General features: G+C 46.5%; 1 protein-coding gene across 3 annotated transcripts; it reads left to right on the top strand.

Annotated features, from left to right (window-relative positions):
• Positions 1 to 306: 306 nt before the first annotated feature.
• On the top strand, positions 307 to 20,068 carry PSEN2 (presenilin 2). Of its 3 annotated transcripts, XM_030500162.1 has the most exons (12): positions 499 to 674; positions 3,317 to 3,320; positions 6,315 to 6,511; positions 7,248 to 7,477; positions 8,818 to 8,959; positions 9,864 to 9,931; positions 10,721 to 10,941; positions 11,767 to 11,865; positions 13,891 to 13,968; positions 15,538 to 15,657; positions 16,181 to 16,299; positions 17,658 to 20,068. In XM_030500162.1, the coding sequence occupies exons 3-12, from the start codon at positions 6,368 to 6,370 to the stop codon at positions 17,811 to 17,813; spliced, it is 1,377 nt and encodes a 458-aa protein (XP_030356022.1). In that variant the 5' UTR covers positions 499 to 674; positions 3,317 to 3,320; positions 6,315 to 6,367; the 3' UTR covers positions 17,814 to 20,068. The 3 variants fall into 3 exon arrangements, with proteins under 3 accessions (XP_030356021.1, XP_030356022.1, XP_030356024.1); XM_030500161.1 differs by lacking the exons at positions 499 to 674; positions 3,317 to 3,320 and adding an exon at positions 307 to 391; XM_030500164.1 differs by lacking the exon at positions 3,317 to 3,320 and having other exon boundaries at positions 499 to 670.
• Positions 20,069 to 20,375: the final 307 nt, after the last annotated feature.

Genomic DNA, 20,375 nt, shown 5'->3' with positions numbered 1-20,375 from the left:
CACTGGCAGCGCCTGGCCACCCAAGGGCTGCTGCTGAGGGAACAAGCCCTGACAGCGGCGCTCAGAGCCACAGCTCCTTCCCGGGCGCTGCTCCGCGCAGCCCCGCCGGCCCACAGCGGCCCAGGCCCAACCCGCCCCGCTATGGCGGCTTCACCACGCCCGCTGCCTCACCCTCAGAGAGAGAGAGTGGCGAGGACCGCCTTCCTATTGGCAGTCCCTCGTCCCACCCTTCTCTCCCATTGGGTAGGAGGCGGGGACGCTCGCCGAGCGGCAGCCGCTGTGGCCAATCGGCGTGCGCGCTCGTCCCGCTGGCCAGCGCTGGAGCCAGAGCGCGCCGGAGCCAATGGGAGCGGAGAGGAGTAGAGCGGAGCTCATGCCGCGTTGGGAGCAGGTAAACAGCGGCGGCCGGTGGGGGAAGCTCCGGTGGGGACCGGCTTTGAGCCGGGCCTTGGCACTGCCCCGCCGGGCTGCGGGTTCGGGCTGCCCTCCCGCCGGGAGGGGCCGGGGCGGGCCCTGGTGAGAGGGTTTCGGGGTCGCCGCGCTGCTGGAGCCTTGTGAGGCCGCTCCGCTCCGCTCCGCTTCGCTTCACGCTGGGGGCCGGCATAGTGGCTGTGATGGGGAAGGAGCTCCGGCAGCCTCGCTGGCTGCTTCTGCGGAAAGTTGCATCTCTGTGTGTGTATACATATGTGTATTTCTATATATGCGCCTATTATATATGTGTATATATAAGTACATATTGTTATGTGTGCTTGTGTGCATACATGGGCATAAACATACATGTATATGTCGATATATTTCTCCTGGGCGGTGGCATTCCTGCCTTCAACCCAGGATTTGGTTCGGAAGTGCTGCCCTGGGCTCCGTGTCCCCATGGCAGGCCACCCCTGGCACCCAGGTAGAGCGCAGGAACCCAGCCCCGGCACTGGTGTCCTCGGGTGTCCCCGGTGTCACTTCTGGCAGCGGTAGGACGGGTGCAAGTAGCTGCTCCCGCGTGTGAATTCTGACCCAGGCTTTGAGGCTTTGCGGGTGTCGGTGGGTCTGCGGGGCTGTGCCTCTGGGCGGAGGGGGGGAGTTGACTGCTAGTGTGTTAGGGCTTAGTGCTGGCAAAATAATCCTTCTGATCCTCCTTGGGAGGGTCTGATCTCAGCTCTGCCAGCGAAGTAGCCCTCTGGGGCCATGTGCTGTACCTTACTTGTGGGAGTAAAGAAAGCAGTGCTAGCGTGGTGTGCCCTAAAATACAGGAAGAGGGCTATAAATCTCTACACCTTCTCGTAATATCTTGTGTTTCTTTTGTGTCCTGGGGCTGAAAGTGAATGGCATTTACAAGTTCTGTTTTGAGCGCGGAGATGGTGTGTTCCAAGTCCCCCATTATTTTAGCAGCATGCACACCCTGGCTTTATTTATTGGCAAGAACCTGGAAATCTTTCCTCCTAATTTTGGCCCCAGCACTTAGGATACCTTCAAAGTTTTTTCCTCTTCTTCGTATTTCCCAACAGCAGTGCTTGCTACAGCTGAAACTTCAGAGAACATCAGGCTGTCACTGTCAGCCCACAGCTTTCTCTTGATCTAAATACAGCAAAGAAAAACTAATTCTCTTAATCTAATTGCCATCAATTATAGCATATATATACATACATATAAAAAAAGCAGGAATTTTAACTGTCAAGTAGATTATTCAGTATTCTGCCAGGCTCTAGCAGCTGTTCTATACTGTACATTGTACTGGTATTATCTGTGATGGATGAAATGCAAAGGATTTAGGTTTGCTTGCAGCACAGTGATGCTGCAGGCTGAAATTAAAAGGCAAACTGAGGCCAGATCCTACTGTTAGTGTGAATTGGCCCAGATTCATCAGAACCCATAAAGCTGATTTATTGCAGCTGAGAAAGGAGGTCCCTTGCATGGAGGACATCTGGAAAGAGAGAAATGGTGACTCCTGCTTTCCTGCAGGCTTCACAAGGCTGCTGTAAAGCAGGAGTTGCTGTATTCCCACCTCAGCTGCTCTGTTACAAGAAGCACTTACTACTGACCTAGTTTTTGTCCCCTTTCTTTTTTGCCATCTGGTTTTGAGAGTTTGGTCTTTTGGCTCTTAAACATTATGATTTTTTGGAATGGGACCTAATGGTTTGAATCCCTCCACAGAAGGGTAAAAAAGGAAAACCTTGTCTGATACCCTGCAGCCAATTGGGTCAGTTTTGATGACGGTTTGGCACATGCTGTTCAACTACTTTATTTACTGTATTTGGTAGACCATGCTCTGTAGCTCTCTGTGAATAATGATACAGCTTACATTGCCCTCCAACCTGAAAGCTCCTCCTGTTGCTATAGCCAGAAAGGAGCATGCTTGTCTCAGCTCAGTGCTTTCCTTTCCTGACCTGTCCTTCCCCCTCTTCAGCTCAGTCTAGGAAAATACAGTCAGTGTGCATGAGTACATTTGGTGTCATGTGCACGAGTAGGAAAGAAGGTTCCTGTGCCTTCCATTATGGGGTATCCAGCATCCTTGGGAGGCAGAAATCATCTCCACAAGGCCTCTTCCCTTAGACTAACTGGTGAAATGATACCAGGAAACAGTGTGGCTTTGTAACACCCTTTTCTTGGTTGCCTGGTGCTCTGTGGCTCCTTTTCTGTACGGAATGAAAGCCCCCAGGTTAAGGCTCAGCCCAGAGGGTGCTGTCGCGCTGGGTACATGGGTGAGAGTGACCAGCCTGTCCCTCCTCCCCTGAAAGCCACACTGCTTAAACCAAAGCTCTCTCTGGCAGCCAGCACAGCCTTGGTGCCAGTTGAAGATGCAGCTCTCATGAACAAATAGAACATCAGGCAAACTCGCTACTGGGTCTGTGGGGGGCAGAGGGAGAGGGCAAGTGTTCCTACCTCTGTGAACCGTATGTCAAGGGCTCCTGCTTAGCTAAGAGCCACGCTGCCATAGGTGCTGCGGGCCTGAGGTGAGGGTGGGCTGCTGGTCCCTCTGGGAGTGAGCAGAGCAGAGGGCTTGCTGCTGTAAGGCTTGACCCTACTGGGAGGGGAGCAGCCCAGCCAATGCTCCCTGTGCTTCTTGAGGGCACTGGGGCTGCTCACATAGCCAGCCTGGGAGCTGGTCCTGCTGGAACCTGGCTCTGTGAAAGCAAAGGAAAACAGTGCCTATCGTCTTCTCAAAACAGCTACACAGAGCACCTGGTGTTGGCACCAGAGACACAGAGGGTGGTGGGACAACCCTTTTGGGAGGACCACGTATTTAGGTCATTTAAAGCAGCCGTGAGTACAGTGTCTGAGGATTTGTTGAGGGCTTGTTGCCACAGGAGCTCCTGTAAAATCCCAGATACGCTGGGGTCTGTTTGTGTCAGCCCTCACTGAAACCAAAGCCTTGTAAACAAGAGACAGTAAAGCTGTGTTCAGGATTGAGTCTGCTTGCTGACCAGAAGTGTTCTTGCATCTTTGCATTTGTCCATATCCTCGTTGAGGGAGAATAGCAGAAAATGTCCAGCTTAAAACTGGCTGTATTACAGCATGAAATTCTTTTTCCAGGTAATTGTGGAGGTTAGTAATTAGCTCTGGTTTTGCTATTGGTTTAACTCCTCCAGTGGGCATAACTAGGGTGTTGAAAGTAGACTAATTAATTGGCTGTCCCTTCTAAATCCTCTGCAGAATTGCTGTGTTTTTGTACAGTAAAAATTGTGTGGCAGTTTCTTAAATACTGGGAGAAAAAGTTCTTTAATATTTTCATTGAGTTGTTAAAACCTAAATATTAGTCCCAAACTATCAAAGAGTAAATCTTTAGTTATTTCTTCCCTGGTCTCTGACACAGGCAGAAGGTTTTAAGAGTTACTTAAATTCCATGGGTAACAGATCCCGTGGCATGCATAACTTAGCCTGTTCACAGACCCAAAAGTATGTCACGACTGGATGACTTTATGTACCTAGCTTCTTTAAAGGCCCGAATCCTGTAACTGAACCAAAATCTAGGCTCTCAGCTGTAAATTGTAAGCCCTCATGTGCTCAGTTAAAGGGTGTGTTAAACGCGTGGACTGGAGATTTTAGGCTCTGTAAGAAAAAGCAGACAAATGCAGGTGTTACGCAGCTCACTCAGTAACACTGCAGACAGGTTTGGCTTGAGGGCTACCCCTGCATTTGTTTCTGTAACTGCACCACTTTTATCACTAAAAGAGGAACAAAATGATGTGAAAAAGCTTGAGGAGAAGGCAGGGGAGGAGCAGATGTCTGAAAAATGTTTCACTTGGGCAGATGGAGCTGACGTTCTAAGATTTCTCGAAGGTGCCAGATGTGTTGCGGAGGTTGTGAAGGAAAGGGGAACGTCCCACTCCTCCCTCTTTCCTTCCTCCAAAGTGAATTTCAGTTTCCTCAGTGAGAAGCAAGAATATCTCCGAGATCTCCAAAGCATCCACTCTGACCTTTCAAGCTGCCTGGCAGACAGCAGGCTGTACTGGTCGGACTGCGAATGCATGATTCAGATTTAAATGACTGCATCCAAGTCATGTGGCTTCTTCAGCTTCCTCTTCCGAGTTGGATGTATTTCCCGAGACACATGGGCTTGGGTAAAATGCTGCAGAGGAGAAGTGTTCTTGTAGATATTACAGCTTTAAAAGCTTTAGAATCATAGAATCAGCTAGGTTGGAAAAGACTTTTAAGATCATCGAGCCCAACTGTTACCCCAGGACTGCCAAGCCCACCACTAAACCGTGTCACTGAGGGCAAACTGATCCCCCCTCATGGCTGCCCCTCATGATCTCCAGTCACAGCCACACCTCATCTGCCCCATCATAGTGGCCCCACACTATACAGCTTCCACCCCTACCCCTCATGGCCACCCCTCATCTCCCCTCAAGTTCTCCCTCATGGCCACCCCACACGGCCCATGGCTGCCCCTGCTCTCACCTCACAATCTCCCCTCATGGCCACCTCTCCTGTCACCTCACTATTTCCCCTGATGGCCGCTCCTCCTGTCCCCTTATGATCTCTCCTCACAACTGCCCCACCTCTCCCCTCATGGTGTCCCCTCATGATCTCTCTTCAACTCTCATGGCTGTCCCTCCTCTCCCCTCACGATCTCCCCTCACCTCTCATGGCTGTCCCTCCTGTCCCCTCACGATCTCCCCTCACCTCTCATGGCTGTCCCTCCTGTCTCCTCACGATCTCTCCTCACCTCTCATGGCTGTCCCTCCTGTCCCCTCACGATCTCCCCTCACCTCTCATGGCTGTCCCTCCTGTCTCCTCACGATCTCCCCTCACCTCTCATGGCTGTCCCTCCTGTCCCCTCACGATCTCCCCTCACCTCTCATGGCTGTCCCTCCTCTCCCCTCACGATCTCCCCTCACCTCTCATGGCTGTCCCTCCTGTCTCCTCACGATCTCTCCTCACCTCTCATGGCTGTCCCTCCTGTCCCCTCACGATCTCCCCTCACCTCTCATGGCTGTCCCTCCTGTCTCCTCACGATCTCCCCTCACCTCTCATGGCTGTCCCTCCTGTCCCCTCACGATCTCCCCTCACCTCTCATGGCTGTCCCTCCTGTCCCCTCACGATCTCTCCTCATGACCGCCCCATCACTCCTCTTATGATCTTCCCTCACGGCTGCCCCTGCTCTCCCCTCACGATCTCCCCTCATGTCTCATGGCCATCCCTCCTGCCCCCTCACGTCTCATGACCACCCCACCTCTCCCCTCATGATGTCCCCTCATGGCCGCCTTTCCTATCCCCTCACGATCTCCCCTCACCTAAGGAAGACAGGTCTTCCCATTTCTACAAACCTCTCCTTGTCCATGGGCAAAAAGAAGAGCTGCTTATAAAATTAATCTGGTTAATAACCAGTCAAAACAGCGCGTAACTCCTGGTTAGTGGCTTATGTAAATGTGAGGCTCTGGGTTACTAAGAAACTTGTGCTATCCGCGATGCTTGCAGGAGTGCTGTGTAAGAGCTGAGCTCTATTAGCTTTATAGCAGGCAGCCAGCATCTGACGTGAAGCTTTGTTTGGCCGATGCAAACCAAACACTAAGCACTGGGAAACTTCCTTTGTGGAAATCAAGGTGTATTAATGGGAGAGGGAAAACAGAGGCAGCAACTGTGAAAGCTGAGGCAAAGAAAAAGAAGTATTAAATTGCTGTTCTCACTGACTGTAAAAGTCACAGTGACTTTAATGGAATGGATTGTCATGCCTGGGGTGACAGCAGGCTAAATCAGCTGTTAGAAGGAGATGGAGTTACTTCGCGTGCTGTAGCCTCCCTGTGCCCCCTCTTCAGACTTCCAGTCGTTTGCACTGCAGCATTCACTGTTCCTCTTTCCTTCTGCTTTGCTTGTCTCCTCAGCCTTGAGCAGTGCTTGGCTGCGCCCCTCCTGAGTGCTCCCTGGGAAAGCAACGATGATCACATTCATGAACAACTCGGACAGCGAGGAGGAGCCCTGCAATGAGAGAACATCCCTGATGTCTGCAGAGAGCCCTCCGGTGCCCTCCTACCAGGATGGCCTGCAAGCCTCAGGAGCCGGGGAGGCGCAGGCACACAGGGTAGGTGTGAGTCCTTCCCGGTGAGTGAAGAAATGGGATGTGGTGATAGATGTAGTCCTGCTACCCCCCAGTCCCTCCCAGCAGGCTGGCTTCTAGGATTGCTTTGGCCAGTGTTGTTTCTCACTCTCAGCCAGCAGCAGCAGTGCCTGTTCCCACTTCCTCTACTGTGACTTCTTCCCCCTTTTAATCTCCATATATACTCCTCCCTTTTCCTCCCTTTTGGTAATGATACAATTTTACAGATAGAAGCTTTTAATCAGGACCTGATGCACATATGACTCTTGCAGGATATCCTTTTCAGCCTCCTTGTTTTGCCAGAAACCTTTTGTCTGCTCTGGTCAAATGCAGCAAATATTAGGACAGAGTCTAGTTCTGCTGCCAGTGAAGCAGCAGGGTAAAGCAAGCACAGCATTGCTGTGGGGGGAGGAACTGGTCAAGCTTATGCCACCTCAGATGACATTTCTTCTCAGTTCTGGGCATCTTGCCCTTCATGTGCATGTGCCTATCTGTATGGCACTTGAAGAGGCCCCAAGATACTCATAGTTTTGGTTTAAAAACTCCAATGCAGCTTGTTTGCAATGGAATTTCTAATGGTATTGTTCAGTTGGTACCTCTCTGTTATGAGCCAAGTTGGTATGCTGTGGTGGCCTACAGCAGTCTCATGAAATACAGCGGAATAAAGCTCTGAACACAAAGAAAAGAAGTGTCTTACATACTTGTTAATCTTTCTTTTCAGAAGAGGCGAACAGGTAGCAGCCGTAGCCCTAACAATACTGCTGAACGGGAAATGTCTGACTCAGGTGTTCCAGTGAGAGGAAGCGCCTTGGAAAATGAAGAGGAGGAACTGACTCTGAAATATGGAGCAAAGCATGTAATCATGCTCTTTGTGCCTGTCACCCTTTGTATGATTGTTGTCGTCGCCACCATAAAGTCAGTGCGCTTCTATACGGAGAAAAACGGGCAGCTGTAAGTGGGGTCTTCAAAACAGCCTCTGAGTACATGGGATCTCTAGCTTTACACATAGGTTCCACGTACACTCTGTGTATGCAGAGTGCTTCCTTGGCAGGTTGGGAGAACCTTTACACAGCTAAAGGTGGCTGTGCAGGTGTACAAAGATCTTACTAAAGTATGCTACGTTCATCTGTGTAAGTCCTTCCGTACCTGCGTTTATACTGATGCTTTTGCACTGTCATTAGGGCGCCCTAAGTGAAGCCTATGAGCAGCATAATAATCATAGAATTGTAGAATGGTTTGAGTTGAAAGGACCTTAAGATCATGTAGTTCCAACCCCCCTGCCATGAGCAGGGACACCTCACCCTAGACCATGTCACCCAAGACTCCGTCCAACCTGGCCTTGAACACTGCCAGGGATGGAGCATTTACCACTTCTTTGGGCAACCCATTCCAGTGCCTCAGCACCCTCACTGTAAAGAATTTCTTCCGTATATTTAACCTGAACTTTCCCTGTTTAAGTTTAAACCCATTATCCCTTGTCCTATCGCTACAGTCCCTGATGAAGAATCCCTCTCCAGCATCCCTGCAGGCCCGCTTCAGATATTGGAAGGCTGTTAGGAAGTTTGTACTGCACATAAAAGGCTGAGGCTGAACTCCTCATCTGTTCACTCACCAGCTGGCAGCGATCAGGGAATAGCATGTTCATTTGGATGAGTGTCTCATTTCCTGATGACATTTCTGGTTCTCACAGACTCATGGTGTGGATACATAATTCATACAATTACGATTGATACAGCTCTTGCTGACTGTGCCTGAGAGCACTCCTGGGGCTCTAACTGTGCTTCACATGTCGGGTGGAGAAACAGGGACTGTGGTCCCTTGAACTGAACCAAAGGAAACAAAATGGGGGGTGAAGGGTAGGGTGCAGGGTGATGAGAAGGGATAAAAGAGTCCCAAGACTCTCCTACCAAGTGTGGAAAGAAAGGGTCACCCCCTTTCAGGACAGCACCTGGGAGGTAGCCTTATAATTATCATGGAGAGGATCCAAAGCATGCAATAAAAATTTGTGGCCCGGAGAGAAGTTACTAAAATGAAGTCATTTAAACTCTATGTCTCTTTGTTTAGAGCTTTGCCAGCCCCAGCTTCTTGTAGGAATGTGCTTTTGATAGACACCACTAATCTTTAGTTGATAATTAACTGGAGCCCAGCCACTTCAGAGGCTACTCTGTTTGCTGTCCTTGGCAGTCCTGCCTCCCTTTCTTTCCCACACATGGAGAGGGCTGGCTTTATCCTGTGGCAGTTGGTTAGAAGAGAATATATATACTTTATATGGCTTTTGCTTTATACTGCAGGATCTACACCCCTTTCAGTGAGGATACCCCGTCTGTGGGCCAGCGTCTCTTGAACTCGGTGTTGAACACCATCATCATGATCAGTGTCATCGTCGTAATGACCGTGTTCTTAGTTCTGCTCTATAAATATCGCTGCTACAAGGTAAAGTGTTCATGCCAGAGCCTTTTCCACCTAGCTGCTGCGAACTTGAGTTCAAGTAGGGCTTGCGTGTCAGTGAGAAATACAGGCACCGCACTGGCTAGTCCACATCTTAGTCACAGCAAGAAGCATCTTGTACAACAGCCTTTGTCAGAGGTGATAGAGCTGTGCCCCTGAATACGCATTGCTGTTATTTTGTCATTAATGGTAGGCTCTTAAAAACCAGGCCTGCTACTTTGTGTTAGTCACGTCTGAGTCTTCTCCATCTGACCAAGGTGGTTTGCGGTTTGTGCATGTGGACTGAGTAAGGCATTCTGTGAATGCCTTCTCCTGGGAAGTTTCAGACAAGCTTTGTGGGAACTGATATTCTTCCTGCCCGTGGAGGCTCTGGTGGAAGGGACAAGGCTTTGGGGAGAAAGGCCTATTCAGGTTTTGTGGTACCCAGGGAGTTGTTCTATGTTGTGCCAGCCCAGCATTTGAGCACTGGCCATTGCTGTGTTTTAAACTTGGCCCTGAGACAGAGATATTCTATAGCCTTGGGCAAACCCCTCCTCCTCCTCTTCTCCACCAAGCAGAGAGAATGTGCTCACCTGTCTGAGCTAGGAGCCAGGATATGGATACCCATGGAAATGGATAGGAAAGAGGCTAAAAAAACCCCCAAAACCAAACCAACAAAAACAAACACCGAGGGATAAAATATAAATGAAAGAGTTTGGGAGAACTGGGGGCAACTGGCTGTCCCTCCTCCCTCACTGGCATTGGGGAAGGCAGAGTCTTTGGTAGCTGGAGGAGGAGTGCAGAAGGAGACTGCTGGACAATAAAAGCTCTCTCAATAGTGGATGCAACCCTACAACCTGTGTGAGGGGTAACAGTCCCTTCAATCACTGTCTCTTCTTGTCCTTGATAGTTCATCCATGGCTGGTTGATCCTGTCCTCTTTGATGCTGCTCTTCCTCTTTACTTACATATATCTCGGGTAAGTGGGAATGGTGCAGGTAACCTGGCAGTTCAGAGTGCAGAAAATGCCTAACTTGAACAAGGAGAGCAATGTCTCCCCTTCTCCAAACAGAGGTTTAAGAACTGTTAGAATCAATGGAAAAAAATAACAACATGGCAAATGAAGTCTTTAATAGGCAGTGCCTGATTTTACAGTGCCTGCTCTAGAAAAATCACTGGGAAGTGGTACTGTGAGCATGAAATGAACAGGCTGAACCTTGTAGTACAGAGGCACTGAATTGTACGTTGAGAAACAAAGGGAAAGGAACTTGATGTGTTGAGTTGGTTCTCTGCTTTGTTTTGCCTTTTTCTCTGCATTGTTTCAAGCTCATTCCCTTAGCTCCCAGCTGAGGCACAACCAAGCTTTTAACTTGCAGGTGACACTTGTTAAAACTCTTCAGTTTTAACTGTGAGCATCATTCATCTGGTGGGATGACTCTCACATGGCTTCTTTGCTGCAGATGGTCATGTGGCTGCAGGCCTGTGTTTGGTTAAGACTTGAAATGTCTGTTCAAACCACTGTAATCACTGCTGACCTCAGGACTAAGGCAGTGTGGTGACTGCCTGCACACATGGCATGTCCATCTCCTGCAGGAGGAACAGAGAGCTATGAGCAGCCAGTGCCCGCAAGGCAGGTTCCCCTTTCATCATGAGAGCTGCTTCTATCCTGCTCCTCTTGGTGTAATAGGAGGCTTGTTTAACTATAGCTAGTAGGATGCTTTGTGTGTCAGCTGCTTGTATTGCTTAGCTAAATTTTCTTGTATTCCAGTGAAGTACTGAAGACATACAATGTGGCCATGGATTACCCCACTCTGTTCTTAGTCATCTGGAATTTTGGAGCTGTTGGGATGATTTGCATCCACTGGAAAGGTCCCTTGCAGCTCCAACAAGCATATCTCATTATGATCAGTGCTCTAATGGCACTGGTTTTCATTAAATATCTACCTGAGTGGTCAGCATGGGTGATTCTAGGTGCAATCTCCATCTATGGTAAGTCTGGGTTGGGACTCTCAAGGTGTGGCTCATGGAGAGGTTACCCTGAGGCAATCTCAGGACCGTGGATGTCATTCAGAAAACAACCTTATGGTGCTAACAGGTTTAGAAAGGGGCAGATGGGCAATTAAGTTGGCTCCCTGGCTTGTCTCATGCTAACTTGTTCCTACATATACTGTATTCCTACCATGTCTTTCAGAGTGAAATGCCAAGTTGGGGAAGTACTGAACCACATCTAACTGCATAGTGGGGGTGGTTGGATTTTTATCAGTAGCAACCTAATAGTCTTGCAGGTTCCATTTGTGGTTATCAAGAGATCATGGATTTTGGTATGAGTAACAAGTTTCAAGAGAACCTGCAGAACAAGGGGTAGTTGGGAGGTTACACTCAGATTGGTGAGGAGCTCTGGTGGAGGAGAGAGGGTAGGCAAAGAGGAACTGCATTCATGTGAAACACAGAGTCAGTGTGTGTAGCAGTGGGTTGTGGAATGTGAACAAAGTACTCCCAGTCCTCATCTAATTAAATTTAACACCTTGATATAATGCTGTCATCTACTTTCAAAGAAATAATGTGTTATTCTCAAGAGGCTTTTTATAGGATTAGCACAATGAAAACTCTTAACTACTACATTAAGGCTTGGGAATGGTATTTTAAGTGAACAGCATCTTCAGGGACTTGAACAGCAGAAACTGCCATTTAGGAAATCATCCAGTTAATATTGATAGATGTAACTTTGAGGGGAGAATAGCTTTTTAAAGATAAAGAATGTAAAATATGCATGATAGTTTGAGATGAGATTGTCTGGCCTTTTTCTTTTTGCAGATCTGATGGCTGTTCTCTGTCCCAAGGGGCCACTGAGAATGCTGGTAGAAACTGCACAGGAGAGAAATGAGCCCATTTTTCCTGCATTAATATATTCCTGTGAGTAAGATCAGAATGTTAATGTTTTTAGCCAGATTAAACAGCCTATTTCTGTGTCAAACCGAAGAGCACTATTTTAGTTACTTCCTTGCCCCAACATTGATGTGCATTTATGTTCTGGAACAGACCATTTATAGAAGGCCTTGTTTATCAATTAGAATGGTGCCAACTCTAATTAGCCACAGGAAGCCTCCATTTGCCTCATGAAGCTGAATGTTCAAAAGTATATTTATCCTTTCATGAAGGCAGTGCAGAACGTGCCCCCTTGTTCTGCATACAAAAGCCTGTGTTAGATGGACAGTAGTCTTTGCAAAGTTCTGTGATGATGCCACTCAATACACTTCTACCTTGTGCATACACTTTATAGACACACTTCCAACGTGTGATGAGGTTCCATTCTTCCCGTAGCCCCTTCTTGCTCTGTGCACTTTATGGACAGCAGTGCTTTATTGTTCATTGTGTGGCTGCTCGCTTTGTAAAAGGCTCTGTTGCTCTATAAACAGAATCAGTTGTCTCTTCCCTGGCTTTCTTGGGCTGTTTAACTGTGATGGTGTCTGGTATCCTTATCCAAAGGTATATATGTACTTAAGATAGGTGGAAGGCAGGCAACTCAACACTCTTGGGGCCTGAACTCAAGTGATTTGTGGACATCAGTGACTTTTGCATTACATCAGTTGTAAGGAGAATGGCTATTGGCAGGTGTTCAGTGCAACGCTGAGGATGGCTACAACCTTATTGATCTTCCCCCCGCCCCCAGCATTTAATGTTATATAAATGCTTTTATATGCTCCAAGCAGAGCTTCTGTTGGCTTCAGCTCACCTCCCTTTTACTGGAGATTATTTTATACTGACCTGAGGCCATCTAGATGAATCACAGAGTGGTTTGGGTTGGAAGGGACCTTAAAGCTCATCCAGTTCCAACCCTTGCCACGGGCAGGGACACCTTCCACTAGAGCAGGTTGCTCCAAGCCCCTGTGTCCAACCTGGCCTTGAACACTGCCAGGGATGGGGCAGTCACAGCTTCTCTGGGCACCCTGTGCCAGCGCCTCAGCACCCTCACAGGGAAGAATTTCTTCCTAATACCTAATCTCAATCTCCCCTCTGTCAGTTTAAAGCCATTCCCCCTTGTCCTGTCCCTACAGGCCCTTGGAAAAAGTCCCTCTGCACATGTTTTAGTTAACAAGAGTTTCTCTAAAGGAGAATGTGATTCAACAAATAATAACTACTGAACAAAAAGATCTTGTGCAAAACATCAGTGTCTCCATTGCAAGACCACATTCTGTGGCTCCCTCTAGATGTAAAAACATCACCTTGGCTGACTCTGTGGAAAACCAGGCAATGTGTTTGCTTTGGCTTATTTTGTTTAGTTTAGCTTCTATAAAAACAGGAAGACTGATGCACACTTAAATAAACAACTGATCTGAGTCCCTTCCACTGATTTCCAAATGGTTTGTCTTCCTTTTTAGTTTAGGGGTCCATGTCAAGAATAAACTCCCAAACATCCTTCAGTTGTTCTTGGAACCAAAACAGAAATAGCTGATATTCTGACAGGAAAGAACCAAACCAAATAGGCAGAGAGAAAACTAGTGCTCCTAAAACTAGACAGTTCCTGCATATCCCTCCCTTGTGTGCTTTACCTTTAGCAGAACACGAGGAGTGAGTTGTGTAAGTTAACCTCTGGTTACCTTTTGTACTACCGTTGTTTCCTGGGCAGTTGTTGTCTTTGAAGAAAACAAAGGAGATGAGGATCCTAGTTCTGGAGTTTTGTGTTCTTTAGCCTGCAGAGATGACTATACTGACTCTTACCTATTTGTACTTTGGGACTTTCTTAAAAACTGAATGCACTGCCTTAATTTTCTCCCACCTTACCTTCCAAGTGCCTAGGGAAACCACCTAAAAGTGAGCATTTTAAAAGCATTTACAGGGGCAAAAGTGTGTATTTTTAGGGACAGCTAAATACCTATTTCCTCTGAGCTATAGCGACCGATGTTTTATGCAGCTGGTTACTTTCTCTCTTGCTTCTAGCTGCTATGATGTGGACAGTTGGAATGGCAAAGCCAGACACAGCAGCAAGAGGACCAACTCAGCAGACGTGGGATGCAGGTTTGCTTGCGTGTTACCCTTCTGTACAGAGCACTGTCCTGTGGAAATAATGTGTATGTTTGAGCCTGCAAGTAAATGTAAGCCCCTGAATCCTGAGGGATGCATTTTTTCAGTGGTTGCAGAAGTTGGTGATGTTCTGAAACCTGCTGTTAGGCCTGGCAGCAAAGACGACCAGATGATGTAGAAAGCTCCAGTTTTCAAGCTGCTTTTATTTAAACCAACCACAAACAGGAAACCAAACAAGTGTTGTTCAACACCTCTTCAGATGTACTGAAGTCAGAGCTGAAAGCGGGCTAGAGGGGGGTTGTATTTTAACTAGCTGGGGATAGTAAATTACAACATAGGCTCATAAATACAATGCCAATGAGCTGCTGAACTTAAGTGCATTGCAGCATGTTGTGTTCAGGCCACTGGCATGGAGCAGACACGCTCTTACCCAGCTGTAGGTGCAGCGTGGCTTACCCTGCTGAAGAAAATGAACGTCCTTACGTTTACCCTTGGGTAAAGGCTTATGTTTGGGCAGTTACCCAACAGTAGCTGAGGTGTAGCAAGTTCACATTCTGGCTGGTCCCGTGGCAATTTGTGTGCCTTTGCTTTTGTCTTCCTGACATGCACATTAAAGTGCAGTTTTAAGGTGATTGAATAAAATGTGATTTGTGGTGTTGGGAGGATTTCCCATCTGGCCTTGTTGCACCTCAGAAATGACAGTACCTTTTTATGTTAAAGCAGTAAATGTATGCTAAGGTTTGATAACTGAACATGCTGCTTATCTCAGGATAAAGCAGCTGACACATTAACAAACAGCAGGGACACAACCCTGCTTTGAAAGAGCATGCTGAGCTGTACAGAATGCCTCTGTGGAAGCTCTCTGTGTCCCACACTGCAGTCTACTTGCATCTGCAGCAGCAGCATCCTGTCAGACTGACATGGACTGGAAAGTTTCTATGACTGCCTCTGAAAAATGAGAACTGTCAGATAGAGGACTGTGTCTCAGACTGGCTGCTTCCAAAAGCACTACCAAGGGCTCTGTTTTAGATGTGTTTAACAGGGGAAAAAAATCAGTGAACAATGAAATGTGTCCACTTTCTATGTGTGAACCCCCAGCTCCAATGTCAGTGTGATTCTGGGCAGAACTTTTCTCATAAATGGCAGTCCTCTTAGTCATCCGTTTTTGTCATATGATCAGTTAGGGAATACCTGAGCACCTCCACCCCAAAGATACAACGATGTGGGAATGCGTTTTGACTTCACTTGTCATTCTAGCCTGTGCAGAGCTTAGTTCTGCATATGTACTCACCTGTTAAAGCCATTGAGCTCCTGGGTAGCTGCCAAAGAAGCTGTGAACACGCACGCTTCCGACTGGTGCAAATAATAACACATGTTTTCCTCAAGGCCGCTAAATGTCTCTGCTTGGACTGGTCCTGATGATCACACCTCCAAGAAGCAAAGAGCTTACCCGTTCCAGGGAAGTTTCACAGCAGTGTGGATTTCATGTGTTAAGTTATAAATGTAGCTACCTCTTGTGTTTCTTTTTGTCTGCTTGTCTTGGCCTATTTTTGTGGAACCAAGCTGAGGATGGGAGAGACAACCACGGGAGCTCTACACATGCAGACTCTCAGATGTCGGAGACAAGGAGTCCTGTTCCAACCCGCCCCATCACTTCTCTAGAGGAGCTGGAGGAGGAGGAAAGTAAGAGAAACTTTGTACCTTGATTTCAGTGTAGTCACAGTCAGAAACTGACTTTTTTCTCATTGTGGGTAACACTGTAACCCAGTTTAGTCTAATTGCAATTGATTTGAAGAGTTGTGTCTTGCTGAGTAACAAAGGTCTTGAATCTGACTGCATATTACTTGCTGCTGCAGAATCTGTTCTGGGATTGCAGTTCCAGTGACATCTCTTGGCTATACAGACTATTTACACAGTTCCTTCTTCCCCTTGCCTCCCATCCCTCTCCATCCTCACACTTCCTTAACTGGCACATCTGTAAAGCAGCTCAGGGAAGCACCTCAGAGAATGAGGCTGAGCAAAAGCAACTGTGCGAGAGGAGGCTGGAAGACTCAGCCTCCTCAGTAGCATGGGGGGTGCTCAGGGTCCAGGCTGGAACCAGGACTAGGAACCCCCACCTGCTCCCCCGGGGACAAGAATTTGTTCAGGAGGAAGCAGACGAGGAGGAGTGGAATTAACACTTGTTTTCTTTTCCCACTTCTCTCAGGGGGTGTGAAGCTGGGCCTTGGAGACTTCATATTTTACAGTGTGCTTGTTGGGAAAGCAGCAGCCACAGCGAGTGGAGACTGGAATACCACGCTGGCCTGCTTTGTAGCCATTCTCATAGTAAGTGAGCAAGCTTTTAATAACTGTTATACCCTCTTTAGTACAGCAGTGTTGCCAGAAGTACCGGCAGCTGAGCACTGCTTAATCACTGCAGGTAACATGATGGATATTTAGGAGAAACCACCCAATCTATAGAGACAGGCTTTAAACAGCCACTGAAGGTGAATGGTATGGACTTACCAGAAAAGAGCCAAGTGTGGAGATGGTGGAGGTGAAACAGCCTCAGGGAGACCAGTTACAACTGAACTGTTGGTGTGTTTGCTTCAGTGTTAAAAGATTGGGGACTTCTGACAGCCACAAGAGTCAGTATCATGAAGTGCACATTATCAGCAAGTGTTGTTGAAAAGGTTAATTCCCTTATGCTAAGGAGAACTGCTACATGAGAGGATGAAGACCTGTCTTGTCCTGGTGTTTGAGCTTGGAAGGAAGGAGACTTAAAAATCCATGGAAATTATGAGTAAAAGCAGATGATGATCATACTGTAACTGCTGAAGGACTCAGTCCTGCCAGGTCTAATGACCACACACTGTTGAGCTTCCACCTAGATAGAAAATAACTGCTAGGAATTTGCTGTTTACATCAGCATTCTCATGGAAACTAACCAGCAGGGCAAGGGCAGGATTTTTAGAAGGTAAAAGAAAACGAATTATTGTGTCCTTCATTTGTCATCACGGAGGAATTAAAAAGGGCTCAGATGAGAGAAGGAATCCGTACCTAAATGCTGTTAGCCATACTGTCTACCCAAAATGTGCCAAAGCTTTCACACATGCTCCAAAAACCAGACCTTGGCCTGCTATCCAGATAAAACCAGAATTCACCTGTCATAGAATGCAATGCAGTCAGAAGAACAGATATTTTTATATCCGCTGCTGTGGATATATGTATTTATTTTACCTCAAGAGACCTTGAAAACTGGGAAGGCGTTAGAAGTACACGCTGCTGTGTATCAAGAGTCCTCCAGTGGAAGTCCTTATCTATGCAGTTCACCAGGATTTAAGTGCTCTTATGTGCTGGATCAGTACTTCATATGTAATGGCACAGAAGAAAATGTAATCTGTAACTAAATGAGCCTCTTGGGGTCAGCTGTATGTCAGCATTAGCTGTTTATAGCACTTTCTCAGTAAAGAGCTGTGCTCAAGATTGCAGAAGAAAATGCCTGGCCAACTTGTGTGAAAGGTGAAGCTGTGGGCAAATGTATCTCATGCTGCTGGTAGCTCAGGCAGGCTTCAGTTGCTGCACAGTGTAGCTTATTATGTGTATATTAGGTTAATTAAATAGCTTATTTGTATATTAGGTTGTTGATACATTTCTGGGCTTCTTACTATATCTCTGTGTTTTTTATCTCTCCTCTCTGGCAGGGTTTATGCTTAACTCTTCTATTGCTGGCTGTTTTTAAGAAAGCACTGCCTGCTCTTCCCATCTCCATCACCTTTGGCTTGGTCTTTTACTTCTCTACAGACAACCTTGTGCGACCATTCATGGACACCCTGGCCTCCCACCAGCTGTATATTTAGAAGAGGTGGGAGTTAGAGGATTCTTTTGAAAGCTTTGCTGTGAAGTATGGTTACACTGTTTGGAATAAGTGCTGAAGTTTTACACTTAGTGCCATATATTTGTAGGGAAAACACTAACTCTGTGACATGATGTGTACTAAAAATCTAATATATACAGGACTCGGGGACTCCAGGGAAAAGCCTGGCTCATTGCTGATGTCAGAGTGTTACTTTATGTTATTTGATGTGTACACTGGCTGTTGCGAGCACAGAAACCTGGATGTAGCATGGGACACTGAAGAGGTGTGGAGGGTCTGATCTGTGCTTCCAGAAGCTAAAGTGTTTTAAGCCCTGGAATTGCAATCAAGTTTAACTGTACTCTAGGATTTTTAACACTTTGGAAGTGTAGTGCAAACATGCTGTGCAAGTAAACTGTACTTGTAATTAGAGAAGCATAGCACTCAGCATGCACAGAACAGAGCAGGGTGTTATACGTGGTCGTGAGCAGGAGGGAAGTGAGGGTGAACTGCATAACCTGGCTTCTGTGCACACAACTTCTGTTGAAATTGTCCCAAATCCCTATTTATTCTGACCTTTGATATAGTGAGCCATGATGGATCTAGGCAGGAATGTTGGTGGTCGGGATGTTTAAACATCAGGCTTCTGATGTTCTGAACGCATCCACCACCGCAGCTAACAGCTGATGAAGACAGGGCTGCCTGGTCCAGCACATTAGATCCTCAGTGTGGGAATTCAGATACTTTTTTCCTGTCTCCTGCCAGCATTTTACCTTTTTGGAAATCTTTTTCTGGGTCCGTACTACAATCCTCAGATTACCATTAGGTGGAAATTACTACACAATTCCAGTAAATCAGACCTGTAACTTCTTACGTGTATTTCTAGTCTCATTTCTGTGCGTTGTTGTAACTACTTCAAAGGAGGATTTACCTTCCCTTTCTGAAGAGGTCCTCTTACAAGGATTGAGACTTGGTTTACCTAGTTTTTGGTACTGTTTAAAGGTTATTTTTTTTATTACAAAATTTAATCCAGTTATTTACCCTGTCATAACTTGTATCAAAAGACAGAGGTGCAAACTGCAATCTGCTCCTTACATAAGGCATCTTTAATGCTAGGAATATTTCCACACCCTCGAGTTCATTAAAAGAAAGAAATACAAGAATCACAGTGTAAAATATACAGGTCTGGCTGGACCTGACTGTTTTCTCCACCTTTTAAAATCATTTGCTTTCTCTTCAGAGAGTCATTTTTTTACAAATAGCCAAGTTCTGTGGGGTTTTTTACCTTTTCTTTTTACTCGCGTGTCGATGATGCTGTTTTCTTTGACAGCTCATCAACGTCAGTGTTTCAGAACGTAACGTGGTGCAAGGTTTTGTGAACAATGCGGTGACAGAGAGATGCAGAATTTCATCTCTCATCATACTTTTTAGATAAGGCTTTGAACTCCACATTTCTGAGGCAGCGGTTTTTGCAATAGGCTTGTTCAAGCACACCTACTTTGGTATTTAACAAGGCCATCCCGCAGGTGATGCAAACACATGGCAGGGTTTTCACGAGTTGTGCGTGTCTCAGTTTGCTCTTTGTTTAGTTTTCTGTCCTCATTTCTCACATGAGCAATGTTTGGACTTAACAGCTGCAGAGTTAATTATTACTAAAAGGTATTTCCTTTGGAAATGTAAATCAGTAGAGCCCTGTCTGCTGATTTTTCAGGTTTGTGTGAGCGTTGGGTTTTCTTCCTTTTATTTTTTGGGTGTTTTTTAAACCAGTTATGGGGCCAAATCAGAATACTGCAACGATGATTTTACTTTTTGCAATGCATGGTGTAGAGAGGATGTGAATTATTTGTATGTACTGGAGGAAAAATCCTGCTTGGTTTAACAGGGTTGTAGCATATTATTAGAAACAATTTATTTCTGTGAAAGCAGAGTGGGTATTTGAAGGAAACTGGGGGAATACCTTCAAATATTGAAGGATCACTACTGGAGCTGGTGGGTTGCTGCAGATTTGTGCTTGTCAAAGATGGGCTTTCCACTGAGCAATCCTGCATAGTTGATAAAAATTGTAATTTAAAAGGCATCTGAGCAATAGATTCTGTCAGTGCAACAAAATGTATTGTCCTGGTGAGTGGTAGGAATATATCATGTACATACTGGAATGGTTTTAACTGTGTAAAAGTTCCTATGTGTTTACTACAAATATATACATATTCACTGTGTGGTTGTGTGCATATACACACATACACACAAGTTTTAAAATGATATCGAGTGATTTCTCATCTCATTGGCCATCTTCACCTGTGCATAAAGTGAAGTTTTGTTTGTGATGTTAATACTGTGCAGCATAGCCTAAGATGTGGAACTGGAGAGGGCAGGATTTACCCTGCTCCCTAGCTGGCTACTACATGAGACACTGACTTAGTGAACTTGAATGAGCAAAGCATTTGTCTGTCTCCTGTGCTCATGCACTGACTTCAACGTGCTGCATGCTCTGCTCAACTGCAGTCTCTTTCACCCTGAAGAGATCCCAATATTCCCACTGATGCACATCCCCCTAAAAGCACTGCTG

Source organism: Strigops habroptila, chromosome 10, assembly GCF_004027225.2.
Source record: "Strigops habroptila isolate Jane chromosome 10, bStrHab1.2.pri, whole genome shotgun sequence".
Lineage (NCBI taxonomy): Eukaryota > Metazoa > Chordata > Aves > Psittaciformes > Psittacidae > Strigops > Strigops habroptila.
Note: the sequence above shows the minus strand (reverse complement) of the source record. Positions and strands in the feature narration are given on the sequence as shown.

What these genes read in the sequence shown, in the direction of transcription:
- PSEN2 (XM_030500161.1), top strand. Translation starts at nt 6,368, where the DNA reads ATGATCACATTCATGAACAACTCGGACAGCGAGGAGGAGCCCTGCAAT. An exon ending in ATAAATATCGCTGCTACAAG is followed by an intron (nt 8,960 to 9,863) that starts GTAAAGTGTTCA and finishes TGTCCTTGATAG; the next exon opens with TTCATCCATGGCTGGTTGAT. An exon ending in GCTTTGTAGCCATTCTCATA is followed by an intron (nt 16,300 to 17,657) that starts GTAAGTGAGCAA and finishes CCTCTCTGGCAG; the next exon opens with GGTTTATGCTTAACTCTTCT.